The sequence below is a fragment of the Natator depressus genome, chromosome 25, assembly GCF_965152275.1.
Source record: "Natator depressus isolate rNatDep1 chromosome 25, rNatDep2.hap1, whole genome shotgun sequence".
In the NCBI taxonomy this organism is placed as follows: domain Eukaryota; kingdom Metazoa; phylum Chordata; order Testudines; family Cheloniidae; genus Natator; species Natator depressus.
This window is the reverse complement of record NC_134258.1, coordinates 6,402,528-6,425,648: the sequence shown is the minus strand read 5'-3', so window position 1 is coordinate 6,425,648 and position 23,121 is coordinate 6,402,528. Positions and strand designations below refer to the sequence as shown.

General features: G+C 56.2%; 1 protein-coding gene across 4 annotated transcripts in view; it reads left to right on the top strand.

Moving 5' to 3' along the window:
- Window positions 1-22,517, top strand: part of LINGO3 (leucine rich repeat and Ig domain containing 3) — a 97,808-nt gene extending 75,291 nt beyond the window's left edge. For 3 of the 4 annotated variants that reach the window (XM_074939655.1, XM_074939653.1, XM_074939652.1), the window contains one exon: window positions 19,472-22,517. In XM_074939655.1, coding sequence (XP_074795756.1) covers window positions 19,506-21,323 — 1,818 coding nt within the window. In that variant the 5' untranslated portion in view covers window positions 19,472-19,505 and the 3' untranslated portion in view covers window positions 21,324-22,517. Of the gene's footprint in view, window positions 1-5,704; window positions 5,974-19,471 lie in introns of those variants that run through there. The other variant, XM_074939654.1, reaches the window with a different exon arrangement.
- Window positions 22,518-23,121: the final 604 nt, after the last annotated feature.

The following is a 23,121-nucleotide window of genomic DNA, read 5'->3' as shown; positions in this document are numbered from 1 at the left end:
GGAGGAGAACGAGGGAGCCTGCAGGCGCAGGAGCAGACAAGGGGCTGGTGGCAGGGGGCTGGGACGGGGGGATATGGAGCGATGGGGAGCTGGGACAGGGTATGAAGCGGGGGGGCTGGGACGGGGGGATATGGAGCAGCGGGGCTGGGAAGTGGGGATATGGAGTGGTGGGGGGCTGGGACGGGGGGGTATGGAGCAGGGGGACTGGGACAGGGCAGCTATGGAGCGGTGGGGGGCTGGGACATGGGGATATGGAGGGGGGGGGGCTGGGATGTAGGGAATGGAGCAGGAGGGGACAAGACTCCTGGGCACAGAGGCTGGAGGAAGGCACCAGGTTATGGAGCCAGTGAAAATACTCCCTGGAGCTATTCAGCAGAGCAGTGCCTCCCCCCGCAATGCCCCCACACACACCCCCAGAGCACTAGCTGATGTGCCCTTGCTCTGGCTGGCCAGATCGCCCCTGAGTGTCCCTCCCTGGTGGCCTGGGCAGCGCTCACGCAGGGTGGCCCTGGAAAGGAACATCTCCCTGGCGGTGTCCTGGCCATGGCTCCTGCAAAGGGCTCGTCTCGCGGGCAGAACCTCCTCCGTGGACCGGTCAGCGCAGAGTCTGGGCCGGACCGAGACGCTGCATGACGGGCAGCACGGCACGTGCCCGGCACACGACCCTTCACCTTACATCACAGGCCCAGAGGGTTTGCCACGCTGGGCCAGCCCAGGCCCCCCCTCCTGCCCCCAGCCGGGGCCCAGACCTGATGCTTCCAGAGGGAGCTGAACATAGTAACTGGGATTGTGCAGAATGCCCGGGGGGGAGGGAGACGGTCTTGCTGACCCCGCTGGGCATCGCTTTAAGTGCGAGGGGCTGGTGGGCCTTGACCTTTGACTCCAGCTAGCGCAACTGGAAAGTCTGGTGTGGGCCACGGGGCACATCCGGTGACATCACTTCCGCCCAGATTGCCCCTCGTGTGGCAGCCGATGCTCCCAAAGCCGAATGGTGCCGCAGGCACGGCCGGGCAGCGAAGAGACGGGCTCCCTGGCGGTAGCCAGTGTCGCCGACAGCAGCACGCGTCCCTCTGCGTTTGCTCAGGGCCACGGCCAGGCTGCTGGCCCTTCGGGCGGAGAGACTCCCCCAGACACGGGCTTCCCTCCATCCGCCCGCACACGCTCGCCGGGAGCCTGGCGCGAGATCTGGAGCCCAGAGCTGGTCCCAGAGGTTGGGGGCCTTGAGTCGGCCCATCGTAGAGCTAGGGACCCTGCTGTGAAAATCGGAGCCCATGCCCGATTCAGAGCCAGACCCGGCTGGTGAAGGGGAGGCTCCAAAAGGCTCCGTTCGAGGAAGCAGCCAGAAGTCAGGGTGCTCCTCCAAAGCACCCCCAGCCTCGGGCGCCTGTCAATTTGAGCAGCCCTGGCTCTTGCTGCTTCAGACGGGAGGAGACATACCGGGGACGTCTACACAGCACATCTGGGCGCCTGGGTCGACTGATGGGCTCACGCTGCGGAAGTGAACGCAGCAGTGTCGCTGTTCAGACGGGCTGGAGCCTGGGTGCCGAGACCCTCCCCCTGCCAGGTCTGTGGGGAAAGCTGGGAGCAATGAGAGGGAAGGGGAAATGTTCTTATGGTATCTGAGTTGCTTCCAAGCCCAGAAAAGGGGGGAGGGGGGGCTTGCAGCACAGGATCGGACAGGGCTGTGTTTGGGGTCAAGTTTCAGGGGCGATGGGCAGCATGCTTTTGAGGCAAGGGATAGGAACCCCCAATTTGCATGTGGGGTGAAAGTTCTGGGGCTTTGCTGTTGAAGTGGGGCAGAGGGGCAGATTGCGTTTCGGGTGCAGGTTGGGGCTGGGGCCTCAGGTCGGTGTCCAGGGCACAGGCTTGGTTTGACCACCCGCAATCCATAGACAGGAGGCTCCCGGACTTGGGCCTATGGTCATTGCAGAGTCGGCGGGTGGGGTAAAGCAGAGAATCGCAACAGACTTGAGAAGCAGAAACGGGCACTGCCCTGGGTCCCTCTCCTCTCCCGCTAACAGGTGGAGCCTTTGCTAATCCCTCCCCCCCCCCCCGGATACATTTTCCCCTCCTGGCTGCCAATTTAATCTGGTGGAGGGAGCGAGCGAGCAGGGTGCCCTGACAGCAGCCGCTGCAGCCTGCCTGGTATTAGCTGGAACAAAATAGGACAGAACTGCAATCCGTGCGGGTGGGATGGGACCGGCATACATAATGAAGAGCAGTGTTGGGGGGCGGGGGGCTCCGCTTCTCGGCTGGCGACACGCTGCATTCGTGGTGAGGATTTTCGGGAAACGTGGGAAGATTGAGCGGTATGGCCAGATGTATTGTGTCATTCCCTTTCAAAAGCAAAGGAACACAGGAGGGGGGATCCGGGGGGGGCCTGCAGCCAATGAGCCGGCTGCCTTTGGCACCACTAAAGCCCGGGAGAGTGAGTGATCAGGCAGGTATTAGAGGGAGGAAAGTTCCCACTTGGAAATGCCGTTGCGTGCAAAAGGCAGATGGTGATTCCCGCCTCCCAGTCCTGGGGGGTGGTGGGCACAGCGACCTAGGCGCTGATGGGCAGAAGGAGAGAATGTGATGCCAGTGTCACCTGGGAGCCTCCGGGAGATCAGGTGGAGGAGCAGAGAGAGCGCTTGCCGGGGGTTGGCATAACGAGCCGCTCCCAGGTGGCTGGGGAGGCGTCAACCCCAGCCTGCCCCATCCTTTCATTCCCCCAGGCCTCACAATGCTGCGCGCCTCCTCCCCCAGGCAGGAAAGCGCCCAGCAGAGAGCACCGTGGCTGGGGCCAGGACTGATCCCACGGGGATGGTCAGTGGCGGCGACGGGGTTTCACCACGGTCACGTTCCAGGAGCAGGATCTCACGCTGGCTGGGACTGGCCCGGAAACGCCAGCACCTTGGAACTAGAGCTGGGTGGATTTCCAAAGTAGGGGGGGGGGGCTGTTGTACCCAAAGGTCTGGATCCTTCTGGGGTCTGCAGCACTCAGGGGATTTCTGCTGGGCACTGGGACTTGGGCGGTGCATGGAGACGATGAATGCGGGGGAAGGGTGGGGCTGGGGTGGTTGGTTTCAGCATCGGATGAATGGTTGGAGGTGGGATGGTTCCGTTTGGGATGCACTTAAGGTTTGGGGGATGGTTCAGTTTGGGGCAGAGTTGCCACCTGTCCAGGTTTGCCCAGGATCATCCCCTTCTTGGGGTAGCTGAGCCAGGAAATCTGCCAGGGTGCTCAGGACATCCTGCCAGCTAGCCAGTTTTATGGGCTCAGACTCAGAGTTCCCCTAAGTTCCCCTGTCTCAGTGTCCCCGACGGGGCTTTGTATGGGAGTTGATTAACCGGGATGCAGGGCCATCCCAGCCACACACCCTCCTTCCTCCGTCCCACCTACCCCCTGCCCATGCCACGTTCCAGATTGCCCCTTCACCAAGGGTCCCCAGAGGACAGAATGCCATGCCCTGCAGCCCCTATGTACCAGCCTTGCTGGCCACAGGGCAACAACAAGCAGTGCCCTTCCTTTCAGGGCAGCCACTGACACCCTCGGGTGCTTGGTAGGGTGTCATCGCTTGTGTGGCGCACAGCAGGCTCCTGAGGAGAGCCGGTCGGGAATATTTCAACCCCAAAATGTTTTTTCAGCGACAAGCGCCAGTTCGTCAAAACTGAAACCTTTTGTAGGAATGTCCTGGGTTCAAAGGTTCAGGATGGAATTTCTGGTCCAAACCAGACAGATTCTTCTTATTCGTTGAATTACCGTAGTGCCTAGATCCCCAGTCATGGAGCCGGACCCCGTCGTGCTTGGTGCAACACAAACGACAAAAAGACAGGCCCTGCCCCAAAAAGCTTCCGCAGCGAGAGACCCTACAACGACCTGCTCACTCAGGCCCTCACTTGGGATGTGCCTGGCTCAGAGTAGGGCCTTTATCCTGTTCCCCCATCCCAGGTGCGTCGCCAAACCACTGGGCTGCAGGCTGGCTCACATTCCAGTTAGTCACCAGAAAACTTCAGAAGGTCTCGGGTTTTGTCCCGCTGCAGAACAGGGACATTTTTGAAACCTCAAAAGAAAAAAAAAAATTGCGGGATGGGAAAATGCTTCCCACCTGTCTCTGGTGCTGAGACCTTTGAACCTGTGGCCGGGGCTCGGGGTTTGCCTCCTGCCTGGACGAGCACACAGCCTCTGTTAGAGATGGGGCTGAAGTCAAACCCTGACCCGAACAGAGAGAAAAGCTGGTGCCAGATCCCAGCTTTGCTGCTGGGGCCCAGCTCTGTCTGTCCAGAATATTGGAGGTCAGAGTGCGTCTTCCGCTCTTCATCCCGTCTGCCCCTCCCCAGCCTCTCTCAGGAAGAAATCAGGAGAGGGAAGGGGGCAGGGGGATGCTTTGGAAAGGAAGAGTGGCATTTCCAGCTATTTTTGTTTTTTAATTAACGAAGCTGCATTCCCCACTAATAGGGATTTAGCGCCAGGCCCATCCCAGGGTGGCTGACTCCCGGCCCCACTTAGCCCCTTGGTAACATGAGCTGTGGAATGTTCCATCCTAAACAGAGGAAACCGGTGTTACACTTTCCATTCGGGGTCCAGCCTGAAAGGGCCTGGGGGCATATTTCAGGGACTGGGTTGCTCAGAGTCTTTGCTCAGGAGCTCCAGACCCCGTCGCGTTCCATGCAAGGCTGCTAGGTTGAATCCAGCCCCGAGCAGAAAGAGCTGGAATACCATGGTTGGCACGTGATGTGAGATGAGTTGGTAGGACGAACTCGCGGAAGCGGCTCCCTGGAGACCCATGCAGTGCCAGCAGCACTAAACCAGCGTACCGGAGAGCAGAATCAGACCCAGAGTGATCAAGGTCCTGCTGAGAGCGGAGGGAGCTGTCCATGCTACATGCAACCCAGGCGTCAGGCCCCGGTACGGGCTGTCAGGCCACAGGACAGCCACAAAGCTGGAAAACAACAGACCAAATGCCAGGGCTGCTTCACAGGGAGCTTGGCTGTGTCCACTGAGAAGCCGGAGGAAGGCAACTCAAAACCTAGTGAAGCCAAGGGGAGAGAAGCCATGTCCAGCCTCTGCTCTTTTCCTGACTTTCCAAAATTGTAACATTTTAACTGCTACATTTCAAGAGAGCTTCCCCGCGTCCTAGGGCCACACCCGGCTTCATCCTAGAGCATGGAACAAAACCACGGTACCGGTGCCGCACACTGTCATCGGTCACGACCTTTGCAGCAGGAACCAGGCGAGAACCTCAAGCCACAGGAGCCCAGCCCCTTGCACGTCAGTCCGGGGAGATTGACACTGCACACTGCGGGAGCCAGGCTTGTGCCCTCGGTGTTTCCATGCCCACACTTGAGCGTCCACGCTGCATTGTAAACCCGGGTCTAACGTCCGTGCTAACGCGTCCGTACTGCGCTACGCCGATCTTCTGACTCAGGGCTGCGGCTGGAGCTGAGTCCACACTGCAAAATGACAGGGCTTGGGTCACCCCCCGCCCCTCCCAGCAGCCACTGTGGGCCAGCGGATCAGACTCAGAAGGAAGTGAAGCACTTACTGAATAACTGTCTGGATCCGTCTGCTGTCTCTTGTCTCATCTTGTGAGCCGTTTGGGGCAGGGACTGTCTTTCTGGTCTGAGCACGTACAGCACCTACCACGTGAGGGTCCTGGTCCCCGACCGCAGCTCCTAGGTGTACCATAATACAAGCAATAGTGCTACTCTGTGTATGTGATAGGACCGTGTGCTCCAGCTCCCTGCAGCCTCCCACAGACCAAAGCTTGTGTTTCAGGCGTGGACTCTGGCTATGTTACAGCGAACCTCACTTCCTAGGGAAGCCGTCTCTGGGAAGTGCCCATGGAGTCACGGAGGCTCTGTCCAGGAATGTGCTGGCTGGCCAGCCTGCTGATCCCACAGCTCCCTGACAGCGCTGAGCCTCTCAGGCACAGATCTCGCACTCACACACACACGCTGCCTGGGAATGAAGCGATCTGGGGCGCAAACGTGAGTGGCAAACGGCTCTTTTTTCTCACTTCATTACCCTTTTAACCGAGCACAAAGCAGCTTTAAATCCCATCTGGTCAGAAGCATTTTTTGAGGCATCTGCGGCACCGCAAGGGGGGGGGGGGGAGCACATCTGACCGCGAACAAAGCAGCCGCAGCATCGCCAGCCTGGGGGTGATGGACTTGAAAATATTATTAGTCCTGAATGCAGCTCAGACATGGGAGGGGTGAACGCTGAGGTGAGGAGTGTATATGGGGGGGGAGACGCGCCTATCGGGGGCTTGTGCAGGGGTGGGGGGGTGAGTTAGTACTATGCTTGTGCACGTTGTGCCTCGGGTTTGTGTGAGTGTTTGGCAAGGGGGGACGAGTGAGCAGATGTGTATGTGTGTGTTTACACACCCATGCCTCTGTGTGTGCTACTTCGAATGAGTCTATGGAAAGGGCAGTGTATGTGTGTGGAGGAGGGTGCTCTATGTGTGTGTGTGTGTGTGTGTGTTCATGTGCGTGCGAGCCCCGGTGTGCGGTGGCGTGTGGGCGCCCCTGTGTATATGGCTTGTGCATGCCTGTATGTCTACCTGTGGCTGTGGCTAGTGGGAGGATGGAGGGGATGGCCGGCTGCTAGGATCCTGGCTGTTCGGCCTACCCTGCCTGCTGCCTGCGAGACGGGTTGCATTTCCCAACCCTTCCCTGGTGCATGCTCAGGAGAACGGCAAGGTGAGCTGATGTGGGCTGACAGAGAGGGTCTCCCAGACAGCCATCAGCCTGTCACCTCCCGGAGGGGATAGTAAATCCTGTTGCTTAAAAAGTCAGCGAAGGTGAGTGATCTTTATGGCAGTGGTTCTCAACCAGGGGTCTGGGGCCCCCTGTGGGGGCCGTGAGCAGGTTTCAGGGGGTCCGACAAGCAGGGCCAGCGTTAGACTCCCTGGGGCCCAGCGCAGAAATCGGAAGCCCCACCGCATAGGGCTGATGCTCAGGTCCCTGAGCCCGGCCACTCGGGCCTGAAGCCGAAGCCTGAGCAACTTAGCTTTACGGGGGCCCCTGTGGCAAGGCCCCGGGCAATTGCCCTGCTTGCTACCCCCGAATACCAGCCCGGGGTTTTATATGCAGAAAAGCAGGTGTTTTGGCACAGGTGGGCCGTGGAGTTTTTGTAACGTGTTGGGGGCAGGGAGCTCAGAAAGACAAAGTTTGGGAACCCCTGCTCTCTGGGCTAGGTAAATACAGAGACAGGGATGCTTGGGGAGAACCAACAGCCTGCTCTGTGCCACAGAAGGTTCGCTCCAGCCAGGTTCGCTGATACTGTGGTGCCCTGGATTTTGCTAAGTCTGCACTGGCTGCTGAGTGGCGGTCAGGGTCGTGTCGTGTTGCGAGCTGTAAGGTAGGCAAGCAGAGAGAGTGAGCGCATCCAGCAGGCAGCGATAAAATACCAGCCTGCACCAGGGGCTGAAATTCCCAGCAGACCCAAAGTTCAAGCCTCAAGAGTGGAGAGGCTAGAATGAGCTTCAGACCACTTCCCCAGCACCAGATATCGCTTTGCAGCCAACTATTTCTTTATACCTTTGGGCTGGTCTATACTACACAGGTCGGCATTAGGCAGCTTATGTCCACCTAATTATGTCAGTGTCTGCACTGCAGCCGTCCTCCCACCGATGTAAGTGCCCTAGTGCACCGACATCCTAACTCCACTGCCAGGAGGGGTGTAAGACTTATGTCCATGTAGTTAGGGCAACACAGTGTCTGTGTAGACACAGCTGTTGGCTGTCTCGTCAATTTCAGGGCAGGAGAAGCCCCAGCAGCTTCCCAGGGCTCCCAGCTGGAGCCGTGGAATTGAGAGGTTGCTGGGCTCCAGGCAGAGAGCGGACAGGGGAGAAGCCCTGGGCAGGGAATGGGAAGTGGGGAGGGCAGCCCGCCAGGAGCCAGTGGGGCAGCCAGGCTCCTGGCAGGGAGCGGCCAATGGAGTTGAGAACCCAGGCTTTCAGCTCCCCACACTGCCCTTCTTAGCTAGGTGCAAGCACTCCTGGTGAAGACGTGCACTACCTAGGAGGGTGGTGTGAACAACACTTGCCTATATTAGGTCAACACACATTTCTAATGTAGACATACCTTGTGTGTGTGTGTGTGTGTGTGTGTGTCGCACTGGTGAAAGGTCTGAGCGGGACAGCCCTTGAGGCAGAAGGTTTCGCTTTATCCTACCAATAGATGTAGCAAGGCAAGCGCGCACACACACACACACACACACACACACACACACACACACACACACACACACACACACACACACACACACATATATGCCTTGATTGCATGGCTCAGTCAGCCCTGGGTCTCCACACACACATACCCCCATGCCTTGATTGCATGGCTCAGTCAGCCCTGGGTCTCCACACACACACACCCCCATGCCTTGATTGCATGGCTCAGTCAGCCCTGGGTCTCTCTGCCGAGTGTAATAACCAAGGGTCACAATAAACACAATCTATGCTGGCGGGTTTTACATTATAGGTACATGGCCACTGGGGCCATCTCACGAAAGGAGCAACATACGAAGTTGTTGTTGGTTGTTACATTTTTTAAAAAATTGCCGAAACTTAAGAGGTTCTGAAGTGGTTTCCCTTTTGCAGGATTCAAAACCACAGGCTTGTTTTTCATGACATTTTTTTAATCATAAAGGTCAGAACTGGTCCTAAAAAACCCACCATTGTTGAAATTTCTTGATTAACCAAAAACAAGCGAAAAATGTGAGTAACAGTTCTGAGAATGGTGTAGGTAAAGATGTTGATCAAATTGTTCCGGGGGGCGGGACGGAAACATATTTAGAAAGCAGGTTTTCAGGAGGTTTTTTTTTATTTTAGAAAATAAGGCAGGTTTTTTTCAGCAGCAAAACCCCTTTGCGTCCTAAAAATTTCAGCTCTAATCCCATGGTACCCATCTTTTTCTCACTGACCCAGGCGGGATGGGAATAAGAAACACCGCATATCCCATTCCCATTCACCAGTTCTAGCCAACTGGTATATTGTCACCAGTTCACTGCTACCATGAGCAGGAGAGCTGCTACACAGAGATTATACACTGCAGTGAACTAGTTAATGTTTATATGCTCTGCTGCCCCCTATTGGATGGAATCAGAAAGACACAGCTGTGTGTCATGAGCCCTATAGTGCTTCTCATGTGGGTCAAGTGGCAGAAGCCAGTGCTTGTGGAGCAGAAGCTGAAATTCTATCCCTGCTGTGACCATAAAGTGCCCAGTGATGTCCTAGGTGCCCAGGGATTTATTAAAAGATGGTGTAGATACAGCAGTACAGTAGGTAGATTCTGCTGAGGGACAGATCTGGTGTAGAGAGAACAGGAAGATGCCACAGAGGGGCAGAGCTGCTTAGATACATATTGTAGATAGATGGCTGATAAAGGCAGAGATGCTGTTGTCTGATCGAGATCAGACATGCAGTGGAAGGGAGGCATTAGTGAGCATGTGAAGCAGATAAATACTGCAGCCAGGAGGGGGAGAGGCCGGGTGGAGAGGTGGCAGATAAACAGACCTATTCTGGGCAGCAGAGTTGAGTCTGCTGAGAGCTTCTCCTTCCACTGCTGAAATCAGCCACCTTTGGTTCCTGTGTATAATCAACGGAGGCCCCTCTTCACAGCCCAGCTGGGCGCCTGCACCTGGCATCAGAGGCTGGAGTGCTGTTTAGCACCCCGTGATGGCGAACTGGGGACGGGGACAGGGACACATCCTAGCACAGCTGACCTGGCTGCCGGGATTCTAGGGGTTCATCGCCCATCGGGACACATCTGTGGCTCTTGTCACAGCATCAGTAATCCACATGGGATACTGAACAGCCTTAGTAAGCACTAGGGGAGAGTCCTTTGCACAGCCTCTCACAGGCATTGCCCGCAGGGGTCAACATGCCAGTGCCACGCTAACTAACCCTGTCCATCCCCCGGAGAGGGAGGCTAGCACTGGGTCAATCTGCAGGAACACAGGCCACCCTGCTTTTCTCTAGGCTGCATGCCATGGACACTCCAGACTTCAAGGTGGCAGAGGGGATATAACTCAGACACTTCTGCTACAGAAGCTCAGGGCCCTGCCCCTTGAGCTGAAGTAGGATGTCTGGTAGCATGATAAATACTCTGACACACGGAGCCATTCTGATTCCTTCCAGCAGAGAGCAGTGGTTACGCCCATCCCAGCTCATTACAGTAGCACTATACCCATTTTACAAACAGGTAAAATGAGGCACAGAGAGGGGAATGAGACTTGCCCCAGCCAGTGCCAGACCTAGGACCAGATCCCAGAAGAGCAGATTCCCAGAGCCCTGCTCTAACTCCTAGACACCCATTCATGGCTGTACCTGACAGCTGTAGAAAAGAAATTCTGTATGAAGATGTTGAGCAGGAAAAGCTACAATAACCCCACTTATCTGTCTGAAGTTGTATATTCAAAACCCTCAATCTCTATTGCCCTCTGGGTTGGGACTCCAGGAAATGTCAAACTTCAGGGAGTTTGAAAGCCCCATTTGACAGCTTGACTCCACCTCTAAAAGTTGGGGTACTCAGCTGGTCTTTCCAGGAAGCAGATGGTCCCAAACCAACCCCTCCATGAATTCGGGGGAAGCTGGATCTGACGCTGAACTTGGTGGATTGGACCATCTCTCCCAGGGATGGCAGGCGATTGTGTAGGGCAGGAGCGAGGGGCTTTGGCAGAGCTGTGGGGTGGGCCAGGACTGGACTAGCTGCAGAGGGATGCTCAGGCCCGGATTAACCCATCACAGGGTCCTAGGCAAACATGCAGTTCTCGGCTCTGACCTTCTAAACAGAGATTCTCAACCTTGGGGGCACACCCCTGTGGGGGCATGTTGGATTTTCAGGGGGGTTGTGAGCATTCTGATGGTTCAGAATGGGGGGGCACCAGATCACAGCGCCACTCACTCAGGTTTGGCCTAGCCACACTGCCCCCACCCCAAGGCCCCCCACACACAAATTTGGATCCAAGGCATTTTAATGGCCTCCACAAATCTGGGCCCCAGGCACGCGCCTAGTTTGCTGACGTATGAATCTGGCCCTGGGGGTGCTGCCGGTGAGGAGTGAGGGGCACCAGCAGAGCTGTGTGGGTGCCCAGGGCTGGCAGAGCAGAGGTCTGTCCCATGTTACCTCAGTCAGTCCCTTTTCTCCACAACACCCCGATGATGGATCACTGTCCTTAGTAGCCTCATGCAGGAACGCCCACCCCAGTACCCCCGCAGCCCTGCGATGGTATCAGGGGACAGTCACGGGCCGCCAGTCGGGTGCTAGCCCCTTGACCTGCATTCATGTCCTCAGGCCCCATCAGCGTCTCCAGAGGGTAACAAGAAAGAACAGGGGCGTCTGCCATTTTCCAGCCTAGTTACCATCGCCACAAGGTCAGTGAATCGAAGTCCTTGGGTGGCATTTTCGGCTCTTGTTACCATCCTTGGATTCTTATACCAATTGATTTGTTCAGCTGCCATTTTCTCTTCTTGTTAAAATCCTCGTCACAACGGAAAGGAGGGGTATGTGTGCAATGGGGTGGGGGGAGCTGGGCACATCCAGGGGGCATTAGAAGGGAAAGACAGGTGCAAAGGGGACAGGGAGAAAACTATCCCCCCTAAGGACACAGGCCTGGGATGAAGAGGGAAACGCCATGAGGAGGGGGCTAGGACAGACCCAGGGGAGGATTTCTCTGGATTTCAGAAGCAAAGAAGGCTGAACCAGTTTGGAAAAACTCAGAACTGAGCCCCACCCCAAACCTTTGTCCCAAACCTGTGCCCCTGCACCGTCACCTCCAACCAACCTGCCCCTGAGCCTCTGCCCCAAACTCAGACAGATACCCCTCCCCGGGAGCCTTCGCCCCAGGCCAAACCTTTGGGCCACGGGATACGTTCTGACGCAGAAGGGAGAGCGCCCCCTGCTGCATCACCGGCGCCCGTCTCTGGAGCACCCACGAGCAGTGCAAAGGTGCGAGAACCTGCTCCCCTGCATGGGTGCCTGGCCACCTTCCATGCTAGCTGACGCTTCCGACTGCCTTCAAACCTAGCCCCGCGTAGACCATCCAGAGAGGCCAGCCCCAAGGTAGCAAACAGACCATTGACTGGCAGGACCCTCGTCTGCAAGGAAGGGATGCGATCCTTTGGCCAGCTGGAGATGGTGAAGGACGCTGATGGCTCCACTGAGGCCCTGAGACTGGAGACAAAGGGTGGTTAGAGCCATTGGTATCTGTGGTTGATTGAAGGTGGCTCCACTCACCCTTTGTCACCAGTCACAGGGTCCTGTTGCTGGGCCCTGGGGCAAGCAGACCCCTGCCTGCTCTGGTTCGAGGCTGGGGTGAGAATGGGGGCAGATCTGGACGTCGTGCCGAGGTTAAAGTCGCCTCGTGTTCTAACCCCCATCGCAGGTGGGACTTTACCACCGTCAGCTCCCTGCTGGTACTGACATGCAGGTGGAAGTGGCCGGTCCTAGCTCTGAAATCATTTGTGGTTAGGGATGGAGGAATGTCCTCGGGGGGAGGACGTATCCTTCAACGCCAATAGCCAGAGGCTGCCGAAGCTATTCGAGGCACTCAGCTGTCAGGATCTAATGATCACTTCCAAAACTTCGCACTCATGGGCTGTTCCAGGCCTTGCTCTGGATGCCCTGGGGCTGTCCCCAGAGAGAGCAGCAGTCAGAGCTGTACCTGATACTGCTGCCCCGAAGGGCTTGACGCCAGTTCTCCTGACAAGACTGGTCACTAGGCAGATACCCTGGTGTTGGGCAAGGCTGGGCAGGAAATGATTTTCCCACCCTGGGAGATTTTCCCATCCCGAATCAGGAGAAAAAGTCAAAATCTAAAGAATTTTCACAAAGTGACAAATATGCAAACGAGTCCGTTCAGTCCAGGCCGAACGGTTCATTTGTATTTTGACTTTTTTAAACCTTTTTTTGTGGGAGGTCGTCTAAATTTACTAAACTTTCAAGGCGTAAAGTCGCTTTGACGCCAAAATCCCGCAACGTTTTGTGCTGAAAATGTCAAAAGGGTCCGTTTCGACAAGTTCAGACCTTTTTTTTTCACAAAAATGTTTCAAGTTGGGAGATCTGTTGAAGCTGACCCTCTTCCAGGAATGGGGCAGCCAGACCCCCATCCCCACCCCCACCACATTATACAGACCTGACCACCACCCCGCCCCCCAAAGCTTGGCAGAGGGGGCGCCAGTGAGTTCAAGCAACGTCACTCACACCTCTCCAGGGATAGCCTTCCCCATAGCAGCCCCGGGGTGTGTTCCACACAGATCAGCCCATTTCCTGCTGCAAAGAGCTCCCACCTGTCTGGAGACATCCCTGTCTCAGCATCCTCCCCACTGAGATCTCAGGTCCAGACACTGAGCCCCTGGCCGGTGGCCCTTACGCCACCGGTGCCGTGCAATGGAATAACATTCAAGGAGGAACCAACTTCCTGGTGTAACTGCTGGGAAATGTGGGGATTAGTCAGAGCCCCCGCTGGATTAACGCGGGCTCCTCCTGAGCCTGCCTTGCCGTCACCCCCATCTCCCATTAGTGGGGGCTCCAACGTTCAGGCGGGTGCAAGGGAGTTGGGACCCCACCTGGCCTGTCACCCAGCATGGCACCATAGAATCGTAGGACAGGAAGGCACCTCGAGAGGTCAGCTGGTCCAGCCCCCTGCACTCCTGGCGGGACTTGGTATTATCTAGACCAGCCCTGGCAGGTGTTTGTCTTACCTGCTCTTGAAAACCTCCAATGATGGAAATTGTCCTTATTGTCCTTAACTGCTGGCCATAGATAACCTGAGGGCCGAGGTAGCAAGAAGCATTTTTCAAATGCGTCAAGTTGAACGGGGTGGCCTCTATCTGAGCCCATCCCCCCGTCCCCAGGTGGCATGTGTGCGTTCACACATGCATGTACACACACACACACATGTACACACACACACACACACACACACCTGCCCGTGCAGAACGTATGAACGTGAGCACCCAAAGCACACATACTCAGGTGTGCACACACTCACGTGGGCATACATGCACACAGGCCCACAGACATGAGTGGCGTGACCCACAGCGTGTGGGTGGGCAGCACCCGTCGAGCGGAAGGGGCAGCCATGGCTGGCTCGCTGCCCAGTGAATCGGGGTCCCAAGCCGTCTCTGGGTCAGACCCAATTTCCCCAGCTCCAATGGGCTTCTGGCTCAGCTCACAACGAACTCCACCATGTCTGTCCTGCCCGCCATGGGCTCCTGCAGTTTAGTGACACTGGGTGACAGCTGCATGGCTAAACATAGATGCCCGGGGCTTTCCGTAGCCACTTAGCATCCCCTCCTTTCCCTCTCATGACCACACCGCGCGGCAGCTCGGGAAGGCCAGCCAGGCCAGCATCCCCCAGAGGAGCGCGCTGATGACCTAGCGTGAAGGCTCACTGAGATCTAAGGCGTCTTGAGCATAGGCCAAGAGCTAGAAGGCACCATGCTAGCTCCCACTCCCTCCCCTTGCATCGCCACTACCAATAGATAAATTGCCTATTACACAGCGAGCAAAGCTGGCAGCTTCCCGACTGGCACTAGCCCCATCCTGCCAGTGCTCACATTCCCCGGCTTTCGTCTCCCCTGCCTTGAATGTTCTGCTCACAGGCAATGAGGAGAAGCAAAGAGGTTTTTAAATACAAAGCTGCTTATAAACCAGAGGTGGAGGGATGGAGTTTCTCCCCCATCAGCAGCATAATTGATTCCCCGGCATTCAAATTCCTGCAGCCGCGGCCCCTAAAATAGCACATTTCCGTGCTGGCGAAGGGCGTGGGACGGCCGGCCTGGGAGAGTCGCAGCCTCTGTTGATCAACACTGGGCGCAGCCGAGGCTGTGTGCTTCAGGCCTATCCCAGAGTGCCCACCTCCAAGGTGGATGAGCCGCCTGGGGCCCATGCCCACCTTGACCTCTCTGCTGGGCCTGGCGAGGCGGGCTGGTTCATGCCAGTTTCCAACAGGACTTAACAAGCCTGCTAACGTCCAGTCCTTAACTCGTGTTGGTTTCAATGGAAGTTAGGCGCCTAAGGACCTTTGCAGTTCTGGGCCTTAAAGGCCAGGTTTTCAGAGGTCATCAGGAGCCTAAAGCTACAGACAGGAGGCAGAAATCAATGGGAGTTGGGTGCTTGGGCGTTTTTGAAAATCCCACTGGGGCTAGAGTCACAAAGAAACGTGGGCGAGGGACGCCCACACTCGGCTCTCCCATGGCCTGGTGGGTAGGGCGCTCCCCTGAGAGGGGGAAGAGGCTGCTTCAAAGCCTTTCTTCCGCTCCGGTGGAGGGGGGCTGTGAACCGGGGCGGTCTCCCAGGTGAGTGCTGTACCCAGTGGGTTACAGGCGATAAGGTTGCTCTTCCTCCTCTGAGCACACTTCCTGGCTTGAGCCCTGCAGGCATGTGGGTGCATTGTTCTAGGCCTTGGGCGTCTGGTCTCCAGGCGTGGGGCTGCAGGGCACACGCTCAGAGGCGGAAACATAGGCGCTAAGGGACCTTTTACTGAAAAACTGTAGGCGCCGAGTGGGTTTAGGCACCTACGGGGGGCAGCTGAGCAGGGCTTTTGCGGAGCCGAGTGGGGGGGGGCCCTGATTCTGGGATTTAGGCTCTTAAAGTGGCAGTTAGGTGCATACAGCAATTTGTGACTTGCTCAAGGTACGGCTCTGCAGCTTTAGGTGCCTAAGTACCTTGAAACTCTGGGTCTATGTCCCTTTTGCAAATGGGCTCCTAAGTCAGATAGGTGCTTTTGACAATGCTGCCCACATGCACTCGCCCTCTGGGGCCTGGCCGGAGACACTGCCCCTCCCCCCAGCTCGTGTCACACAGAGGGAAAAGAGCTGAAATCGTTTTGAATGAAGGATTCGGGTGGGATTCTGCTCTCAGTTGCGCCGGTGTAAATGCAGAGTAGCTCTTCACAGCTGCTGGGCTGCGGGCAGACGCTGCCGCTTTATTCGCTGAAGAGCAGCGCTTGGCTACTGATGCACGGTTGACGAGTTTTGCATGATGTGCCGTAGTCGGGGGGGGGGGGGTGTCCGCCCCGGGTACAAGATTTTTAATGTGTGTCTTCCGCACAGTCGTGACTCCACAGCACTCATGGGTCTTAAACCCCCGCCCACCCCCACCCCCCGACATATTAACCCTTAGGGTACCGGACGTGCTGGGAGAGAGGCGGATTAGACAGTCAGGACCCAACCCAGAGTGGGCTCACTTGGGTCCCTGGCCCAAAGCTGCCTTTTGAGGTTCAGGTTCAAGTGACCCCCCGAATGCTGAATCACACAACTCAAGCCCTCCCGCTGCACCAGGCCCACGGATTGATGCCAGCTTTGTGCCATACTAGAGCGCTCAGGGATGCTCTGGGGACCTCTAGCTGGATGTGGGCTGAGGTTGGCGCTCAAAGCACAATCTGTAAGTACACGTCTCCTGGGGGGTCCCAGTGAACACTCCCCCCGCCCTAGCTACCAGTGTCATCAAACTCTCAGCACTCCACTTGGCCTCGCTCCTGCCACGCGGTGTCTCACTCTCGACCCGAACGGCTGTGTGACTCATGAGGCCAGATCCAGCCCTTGTGTAACTCCGCGGCAGTGACCGGGGCCCCGTCCCTGTCGCCGTCAGATAACCACGGTGAGTGGTACCACGGTGGCCGGCGAGTGGAGGAGTCGGTCCGGCTGCGCGATGTGGCAGATCTCGGGTATTTACTGCCTTGGGAGCTCAATGCTGCCTGAATCGAATGGTGCGGCCCACAGCCCTACAACTCTGGCATGCAGAAACGGGGATGGCTCATTAATGGACTGTCAGCAGGAGCCGGGAGAGCCAGTTAGAGAAGGAGGGCCTGGTAATAGGAAATGACTGTAAGAGACAAGAGGAGTAAGCCAGGCAGACAGGCTCATAAGCTAGATGTCAGCAGAGAAAGGAGTGACTGGATCTGTCAGGGCTCCCAGGAGAGGAGGGTGGAGAGTCAGGTTGGACCCCACGTGCTCCCCATAGCTCCAGGCAACGCGGCTTTTGGGAGACGCCCTGGCCAGGGAGGGAGGGTATAACGTAGGGTGACCAGATGGCCCGTTTTTAAAGGGCCAGTCCCATTTGGGGGGACTTTTTCTTATATAGGCTCCTATTACCCCCCCACCCTCTGTCCCGTTTTTTCACACTTGCTGTCTGTTCACCCTAGTATAACGTGAACCCTGCAAGGGTTCATTCGAGTCTCTGGCAAGCACAGAGTCCCAGCCTGCCCTCGTGTCCATGGAAGGTGTTTAGTTAGATTGTCACAGCTCCGAGCTGTCAGGTCCATTGACACTAACAATAAATAGAGTGTAAACTACTTCGATGAGTAGCCGCCATCTGGGACAGGGCTGTCTTTTCATTCTGTGTTTGTACAGCACCTAGATAGAAAATATCATAGCATATAATTAATTCTGCACCAATGTAAAATTAGGCTCATCACAATAACAACAATAATATAAGCCAGAACCACATAGCAAATTCTCTTACACCCTCCTCCCTCCCCCATCACTCCATTACCTCCCACAAGCGCTCAGGGGAGCTTTGCCTTGTGTCCAGAAGGTTCACAAACTCCAGCTCTGGTGACCTGGCCAACAAGGGATTAGCCAGTGACCACTAAACTCATTATATGAATGGAGGGGGAAGCATGGCCTAGTAGGTAGTGAAGGACATGGCTGACTGCTAAGTTAGGGGCCTGCCCCAGCCAGGGATTCAGCATATCCTTTGGCGCGTCACTCCAGCCTTCTGCACCTCACTTTCCCGGGCTGTAAAATGGGGCTAATAACACCCGGCTAGTGTGAGGTGTCATTACTGTGTGTAAAGCATTGTGAGATAGACAGATGGACGCTGGCAGAGAAAGGGCAAAGGATCTGGAAGTGAGGGAAGGCGAAAGACTGCAAGGGGGTTGGGGAGGATGCAGGGCAGTGCAGAGAAAAATTAAGTTGATAGAAAAATTCTAATCCCTGCAAAACGAGGACAGTTTCATCAGCTGGAGGGCGGATGGAGGAGGCTAAGGCCCGTGCATTATAATTCAGGGGTCAGAGGTCGGCAGTAATCTATAATCTACAAAGAATGAATTGTACAATCTGCAGACTTCCTAATCCAAACTCTGACAAGGACACCTCTGATCCACGCTGTGCAAACAGCCTGTGCACCCAGGTCGTGCAGCTGCGAGAATGCTGTGTCTTGCAGGATGTCACACACATACACACACACACACACGCACACCCCTCTCGGGCAGGGCAGAGCTACATCACAAGGGGAGTGCTGCGGGCCCAAGGTGGGGCAGGAGTGCAGAGCCATTCAGTGCACCAGTTACAACTTACACACACACACAACATTCACTCCCTCTGTGTTAAGATAATCACAGGCCGCGTCTACACTATGGGTGCTGAGCAGCACAGATATGGAGCTGTAGCAGCGCTCCTGTCGCACCATAGTGTAGACGCTTCTTCCAGTGATGGAAGTTTTTTTTCCTCATCTCTGAGCAGTGGTAGCTAGATCAACAGCGTCTACACCAGGGGTTAGGCCAGCATAGCTACAGCGCTCCGGAGGTGTGAATTTTGACCCCTGAGCATCGTAGCTATGTTGACCTAGCTGTTAAGTTTGGACCAGGACACAGACCCAAAAGTGTGCACCTGAAAACACTTACGTCTACTCTACACACAGAAGTTGTGTCCATTTAACTCAAGGTGTGATGTTAACTCAGCGTGGGTACCCTGGTGCAACTTTGTGTGTGGACACCGTCACATGGGTTTAAACCTGGCTTGCATCAGTTTAGCTTGCCCTTCTGAAATGAACTTTGGGTAAAATTGATATAAGAACGTCCACACTCAAAGTTATACTGGTTTAACTGAATTGGCTTCACAGCAAACGATTTGCTAAACCCGTGCAACCTATGTGTAGACGAGGCCTTATTCCAAAGGCGATCTTGATAACAAGGGCTCGAAGGCTTCTGGGCCCCTGAGAATCACGACTTGGGACACACCCCATTAAGGGCCAGTCTCAGTTACTTGAGTTATTCCATTAAATCAACAGTTATCCTGATGTGTACCAACTCAACGGTCAGCCCTGCCAGAGGCACAATGGTCTGAATTAGGAATCAGTGCAGACTTGGTGGGGACAGGTGGTCCTGAGTGCTAATCCTGCCTCTGCTGGGTGACCTTTTGCATGTCGCTTTGCCTCCCCGTGCCTCAGTTTCCCCATCTTCAAAATAGTACTGACGTTTCACAGGGGGTTGTAAGGCTTGTTTAATTCATGTGTGCACAGAGCTTTGAATTCCTCAAGGGCTAAGTCTTTTTATTTTCCCTCTAGGCCGCTTGATAGTGCGCTGAGGAGAGCATTAGAAGCCCTTGAGTGAAACATGCAAAAGCAGAGTGAAGTGTTGTTAAAGTACAAGAGTGCGCATAGCTGCCAGTCAGCCAGGCCAGCAGCTTCACAGGACCTTGTTAGCATCTCATGGGTTCAGTCGGTTAACACTGCTTCTGTCTTTCTCTTCCAGGTGCATGGGAGAATGGTAGTGCGACCATAAGATCATGCTCTACACAATGACATGTTGGCTTCCAGTCCTGGTTCTCCATTGGATTCTTCTGAGCACAGCCCGGGTGGTGGCCTGCCCGGCTCGCTGCGAGTGTGCTCCTCAGATCAAGTCCGTGGTGTGTCATCGCAAACGCCTCAGCTCCATCCCCGAGGGGATCCCCACCGAGACCAAGATCCTGGAGCTCAGCAAGAACCGGATCCGCTGCCTGAACCCGGGGGACCTGTCCCCTTACCCTTTGCTGGAGGAACTCGATTTAAGCGAGAACATCATCGTCAGTGTGGAGCCTGGGGCCTTCAGCAACCTGTTTAACCTTCAGATCTTGCGGCTCCGAGGCAACCAGCTCAAGCTGATCTCTTCTGGAGTCTTCACCAAGCTGACCAATCTCACCCTCCTGGACATCAGCGAGAACAAAATAGTCATCCTGCTGGACTACATGTTCCAGGACCTGAGGAACCTGAAGAACCTGGAGGTGGGAGACAACGACTTGGTGTACATCTCCCAAAGGGCTTTCTCTGGCCTCCTAGGCCTGGAGCAGCTGACCATAGAGAAATGCAACCTGACAGCCATCTCAGCCGAATCCCTCTCCTACCTCCAAAACCTGGAGGTCCTGCGGCTCCGACACCTCAGCATCTCCACAGTGGAAGATGGGAACTTCAAGAAGCTCTACAATCTCCTGCAGCTGGAGATCGACAACTGGCCGCTGCTGGAGGACATCTCGCCCACCAGTTTCCAGGGCCTGAACCTCACCTCGCTCTCCATCACCTACACCAACATCACGGCAGTGCCCACGGCCGCCTTGAAGAACCTGGTGTACCTCATGTACCTGAACTTGTCTTATAACCCCATCAGCACTGTGCCCAAGGGCTCCTTCAAGGACCTCATCAGGCTGCGAGAGCTCCACATGGTGGGGGCCTTCTTGGTCTCCGTGGAGCCTCAAGCGTTCTCTGGCTTGAGGCAAATCCGCCTCCTCAACCTCTCCAACAATTTCCTTTCCACCCTGGAGGAGAGCACCTTCCATTCAGTGAACACGCTGGAGACACTGCGCGTGGACAGGAACCCGCTGGCCTGTGACTGCCGCCTCCTCTGGATCCTACAGCGCCGCAAGACGCTCAACTTCGACGGGCAGCAGCCCATGTGCTCCTCACCCCCTGAGATCCAGGGCAACGCCCTGCGTGACTTCCCGGACTCCATACTCTTTGAGTACTTCACCTGCCAAAAGCCCAAAATCAGGGACCGAAAGTTGCAGCACATAACAGCCCGTGAAGGGCAGTCTGTCTCCTTCCTCTGCCGTGCAGACGGAGAGCCCGTTCCTGCCATCATCTGGGTCTCCCCTCAGCACAGGATGATCACCACCAAGAGCACTGGACGAGCCACCGTCCTGCCCGGGGGCACATTGCAAATCCGCTTTGCCCTGGTCCAAGACAGTGGCACCTACATTTGCATCGCTAGCAATGCCGGAGGCAATGACAGCTACTTTGCCACCTTGACGGTCAAGGGGCATCCCGTGGACGGCTCCCTTTATGCAAACCGGACCTTGTCCCTCAGCGAGTTCAACGACACCTTCCACAACAACACGCAAGTCTTCTTAAAGTTTACATTGGACCTCAAGACCATCCTGGTCTCCACGGCCATGGGCTGTATCACCTTCCTTGGGGTCGTGCTCTTCTGCTTCCTGCTCCTCTTTGTGTGGAGCCGGGGGCGGGGACAGCACAAAAACAACTTCACCGTGGAATACTCCTTCCGCAAAGTGGATGGCCCCACCACCACCGCCGGGCAGGGCAGCGCCAGGAAGTTCAACATGAAGATGATCTGAGCAGCCCCAGGAGGAGGGTGGTTGCTAGTCCACTGCCTGCCGCCAAATGGGGCCCTCCAAGAGCCCGGCGGGGGTAGGAGCATCCTTCCTTTGTTTTCCAAGTGACCACTTCGTCTGGTCATGTGGCTTCACTCCTCTGAGGATCGAGGCAGTAAAACTCGCGGAGGAACCTGGCTGGGACATTGGCTCGGTTTGACCACAAGGGCTTGGAGGCGACTGGGAGGAGCGAGCGGTTTTCCTCGTTGGCCTTGCCACCCAACTGAACTGAGCAGAAGCATCACTGGAAATGGCCCCAGGGGCCTCCCAGCGGCTTATTCCCATTTCTGAGCACACCCCACCTTCTTTGAACTGTGAGACCCCCACACACCCAGGTCCCAGAGGGCAAGAGCGGGCCAAGGAGGCATGCACAGCCCTTGTGGGTCAGGGCCTCGCGATGTAGCTAACATTCTTTTGTATCAACTATGCATTTTTCAGACCTTGAGCAAGCAGTGTCTGGGCCCGGAGAACCTGCTTCCTTTTTTAAGAGACCATCTGGAACCCTTTCTCGGTTGTTGTTTATGATTCGTTTTTAATTTGTTGGGTTTTTTTTTTTTAAATGAATTTCCAACAGACGTCTTCCTGGGCGACAAAGGACTCGCGCAGAGCAGCTCCCGGCTGCCCTGGCACGCGCTCCAACCGGCCTGGGCGGCTCGATCCAACGCAGGGGAGGTGCTGTGCTCGGAGGAGTTCCTCTCGGCATTCGGAAGAAGGGGCGGCAAACCCCGGCGCCTGGGGAGGGAATCCCCCTGCACAAGCAATAATAACCCAACCCAACAGTCCCTTCCAGACGTACGGGTCTGTGCAGGCATGAATGCCACCCCATTGGCGCTGAGCGGTATTTCCACAAAGCACACTGGCATTTGAAGCCAACGAGCAGGCTGCTGGTTGTGGTGGCAGCAGAAACGGGAAGCGCAGCCCCTGTGAGTAATGGCCAGGCCTCGGCAGGCTCAGGGCCGAGCTAGCTGGCCCGCTCGCAGAGGAAATCACCACGGTAAAAAAATGACACTGTCTCGACTGCATCTCTCACTGCTGCTGGCCTCTCTGCTCTGTTCCGTCCCTGCTCCTCCCTCTGGCTCCACCTCCACTCCACCCTTTCCCTCAAGGCCCCGCCTCTTCCCCGCCCCCTCCCCTGAGGCCCCACCCTCATTCCGGCTCTTCCTGCCCACGCTCCACCCCCTCCCCGAGGCCCCTGCCGGTCTGCCGCTCTCCACCCTCCCCCAAGTCCCTCCCCAAGCCACCAAACAGCTGTTTGGTGGCGGCCGCAAGGCAGAACAGCTCTTGGGCAGCGGCGCCGTCCCAGAGCTGTGACTGGTGGGTGTTGAGCATCCATTATTTTCCCCATGGGTGCTCCAGTTCCGGAGCACCCACGGAGTCAGCGCCTACATGGGGAGAATCCCCCATCCCTGTTCTCGGTGGAGCTGCTCCCAGAGAACAGCAAGGTGGAGCTGGGCACACAGTGGGGAGGGATGATGAGGAGCTGCCCTGGCTCCCCTGTGGGAATGGAGGATCCTCAGCTCCTGATCCTGTTGGGCGTAAAGAGGCCCCGTCACCCATCCTGGATGAAAGGGGAACTGTTTTGTCTGGCCGTGCATCTAACTGCCCAGCCGATGTGCAGTTACCCAGTTTGCCTCGATTGCCATGGCACCTGTGTGTGCAAATTAGGTGTGCGCTTGTGCTTGCACTAATGGGCATGCAGAAATGCACGGGCAGTTTGGAGACCCTGACTCTCTGAGAGGGCACCCCCAAATCAAAAGAGACA